We start from the raw sequence: 4,011 nt of genomic DNA on the forward strand, positions 1-4,011 counted from the left end.
TATATATATATATATATATATATATATATATATATATATATATATATATATATGAGCGCTCAAATAAAAACTGCCACCATTTGTGAAAACCGTGTAAACCAATCTCATCCATCTACTTTCTTGATCAATGGTCAAGATTAGTTTAGTTTATTTTAGAAAATTAAAAAATATATATATTAAAATTTTGTTTTTATATAAGCAATAAGGGCAAAATGGTAAACAAAAATACATATTATGTAACATCCTAATCGATCTTTGTCCGTTTGAATCCCGTCTTCATCACATAGGCGAAGGTATTCCAATTCTTCCTTTTCGAATATAGTGTTACTAAAAAACATCGATCTTCAATATATTGAAGAAAAATGGTCGGCAATAATGGAGGTATGTTTCATGATGAACCGTATACATTATGCACCCGTTTCATTTTACATTTCACCATTACTAAAACGGGGTTCACCATCAAACCAATTCACTACTTATTGTTCAATTACGCCATGAAACAGTTTCACTTTCATGAAACATGTTTCATGTAAATTAATTTTTTAATTTCGCTCCTGATTTAATGAATCCATTCCTTTCAACCTTACAATCTTAAAGATTCTGAAGTATATTACAATCTTCAAGATTCTGGAGTAGATTCTTCATGTACCCGTTTCATCATGCAATTATTTCATGACGAACCAAATACATTATGCACCCGTTTCACTACTCATGGTTCAATAACGCCATGAACCAGTTTCACCTTCATGAAACTCATTTCATGTACATTAATTTTCGTATTTCACCCCTGATTTGATGAATTCATTCATTTAAGCCTTACAATCTTCAAGATTCTTGAGCATATTACAATCTTCAAGATTCTTGAGCAGATTACAATCTTCAAGATTCTGGAGCAGATTACAATCTTCAAGATTCTGTAGCAGATTCATCATGTACTTGTTCCATCATGCAATTAGTTCATGACGAACCAAATGCATTATGCATCCATTTCATTTTCCACTTCACCTACTAAATGGATCAACTACACCATCAATGAAACAAGTTCACCATGAAAATGTTTCACTACTCATTTTTTATGTGCGACATGAACCCTGTTTCATTTGTATTAATTTTTTTGTTCAATCATGATTTGATGAATTCATTACATTATGCCTTACAATCTTCAAGATTCACCAGCATATTCAATTGCATCACAATATATTTAGTTCAAATTGTTAATATTATAATATAATTAAATATTTAAATGTTACCATTTATAAAATTTCCTTTATTACGTTTTCTTAATTAAGATTTATTAATAATTTCTATATTTAATAGAAAATATTGTAAATGACCGAAATACCCTTATTGATTAAATTTAATTAAAAAAATAGAATTTTCCTGTTGGTCGAAATTAGTTTACACGGTTTCTTAGAAATGCACGGCTTTCATTTATATATATATATATATATATATATATATATATATATATATTAGTGGTGTATTCGTGCGATGCAGCGCGGGTGAATCATAATTCTGAAATATTGGTTTGACCTTGAATCATGAGTGTGTGTGATTATTTTGCAAGTCAACTAATATATAAAGTTGAAGGTTAATACGGTGTATTAGCAAGATCGAATGAAAAAATAATTTCACACGTATTGGGTTTCTAAACCCATATACTCATAGCTCATTACAAAACTTGAAATTCTTGACCGAACAAAAAATACAATCATTTGTAAATAATGTTCATCCATATATCCAAACTGTTGTTAATTTTCATGATGCACTCATCCGTAAATATTTTCTGCAAAAACTGGCGCAATGATTTTAATAGAAACATATGGTACCAAATGTATAATGATATAATTGTTGATTATACCTTATTCATCACGCAAAACTTCTTGATAGCCGACATTTGAGGTGTAGACTTCGACACGATAATTTTTTTTAACATACTTCACTAACACCTTTATATTGCCCCGTGATATCCCTCTAGACAACGCCACATAAAGTTGTCCGTGCGAGAATACTGATTTCGGTAGATAAACACCTACATTCAGATTTGTTTGCCCTTGAGCTTTATTGATTGTCATAGAAAAGCTAAGCCGAATTGGAAACTGTTTTCTCTTTAGCTTAATTGAGAACACGTTGTCTTCGAACAGACATAAGGGATTTGATGGTAACAATATTATTGGGCATCTACATATCAATACACTGCTATTACATAATCCATTTGATGGTAACAATATTATTGGGCATCCAATCTTGAGACGAAGGTAATTAGGAGGCAAACGACCAACAGTTAAAGAGTTTAAGAAATCCATCGGATAGATGTTATTCTTATCATCTTCTGCTTCGTCTAAGCTGTACTGCTGTAGTATATTTTTTTCATCTCTAGAAAACTTGTCGATCAACTGATCGTTAATCTCATCGACATTCTCATTTTTAGTTGATAATATCGCCCTCGAAATGATATAATCTGAATCAGCTCCGTTGATTTGCAGAGATGGAAAGATTGCGTCAATCAACGCATCTTTTGACTTACCTTTATCAGTGTAGGGAATGGTCATGTCATCCGGTATGCGAATAAAGCTTTCGTCCACCGCTTCTTCATCTCCATCAACGATTCTTAATAAAAATTCTGAAAACCACGGATCAGTGTGTGCTCTTATATTGAACGTTAACCGTATCTTTTTAATCGTTGGCCAAAGAGGTGACATCCATAAGATATAATCTACTATATGTGCTCGGGTTCCATGCCTCACGACCGGTAATACTTGTCTAAAATCACCCCCCAAAACCATTATCTTTCCGCTAAATGGGAGTGCCACCCTTATGATGTCTTGCATTGTTCGATCGAATGCCTCCACCGCTTGCATCTTTGCCATCGACGCTTTGTCCCAAATGATTATTTTTGCATCTCAAATCAATTGAGCAGCCCCACTTTGTTTTTTTATGTTGCACATTGAGTTATTATCAAGGTTGAGTGGAATTTTGAATCTAAAGTGAGTTGTTCTCCCTCCAGGCATATTATTGGCAACAACACCCGACGAAGAGGTTGTGAGAGCAATAAGACCACGTGAATGGATATTGGCAAGCAAAGCTTTGTACAAAAATGTCTTCCCGGTTCCACCCGGACTATCTATAAAGAACACACCTGGAAAATCATCGTCTGCGTGCCTCATGATCTCATCATATGCATATTTCTGGTCAGAATTGAGAGAGTCACGGACACGCAAGTGTTCATCTTCCACAACTATCAAGCCTTCCTCTTGTACCTCATGAAATTCTTCATTGGAAGATCGAAATCATCAAGACTCTTACACATAGATTGAAGAAAAACGAGGATATCAATTAGAACCATATTACAGACTCGATTAACACTTTCACATTGTCGCTTATAATCTTCAGAAAGTGAATCATAGTGGACACCCCATAACTTCCGAACATCTCCTGGCTCACAATAAATCAACATCGTGGCAAATATCCTCCTAACAGCAGCCAAAAATTGAAATAAAGAGGCCTCTACAAGACATTGGGATAAGTTGTCATTGTTCTCTATTACCCCTCTCTCAAAATATGTTTATGAAATGTAGGGTGCAATAAGCCATTGAAACTATATAGGTCTTCAAAGCAAGTAGGCCCAGTAATATGAGATAAAAGTAGGCGTAAGTAGAACCGCTCTCCTTCAGCTGGATTTGTAGACACCAATCGGCCTTTCATTGATCCTCGTTGTTGGGGATTCCATTGACGGGTGTCGAGTCCGGCAAATAATAAAATTTATGAAAATAAGCCTATTATCTCTAAAACACACTTGTAATAGCGATAAGTAGGGTCGTCTCCTCAGGGACTCGGTATTAACCGTAAGTCCAAGACGTAAATGTGTGCACATTCATTGACAATAAAACACTATATATAAAAAGGGGGGGGGGGGTTGGATGATTTATAAACAACCTAAATATGCAAAATAAATTGGGAACTTTAAACAATAATAAGAACGAGACTAGTAATGAGCATCAATCAACTAAT

At 34.1% G+C, this 4,011-nt stretch overlaps 1 protein-coding gene across 1 annotated transcript; it reads right to left on the minus strand.

The window, feature by feature from the left end:
• Positions 1-1,862: 1,862 nt before the first annotated feature.
• LOC112514752 lies at positions 1,863-2,870 on the minus strand. Its single transcript, XM_025121353.1, has one exon. The coding sequence runs from the start codon at positions 2,868-2,870 to the stop codon at positions 1,863-1,865; it is 1,008 nt and encodes a 335-aa protein (XP_024977121.1).
• Between the last annotated feature and the right edge of the window lie 1,141 nt (positions 2,871-4,011).

This window comes from Cynara cardunculus (genome assembly GCF_001531365.2).
Source record: "Cynara cardunculus var. scolymus isolate 2C chromosome LG 6, CcrdV1, whole genome shotgun sequence".
In the NCBI taxonomy this organism is placed as follows: domain Eukaryota; kingdom Viridiplantae; phylum Streptophyta; class Magnoliopsida; order Asterales; family Asteraceae; genus Cynara; species Cynara cardunculus.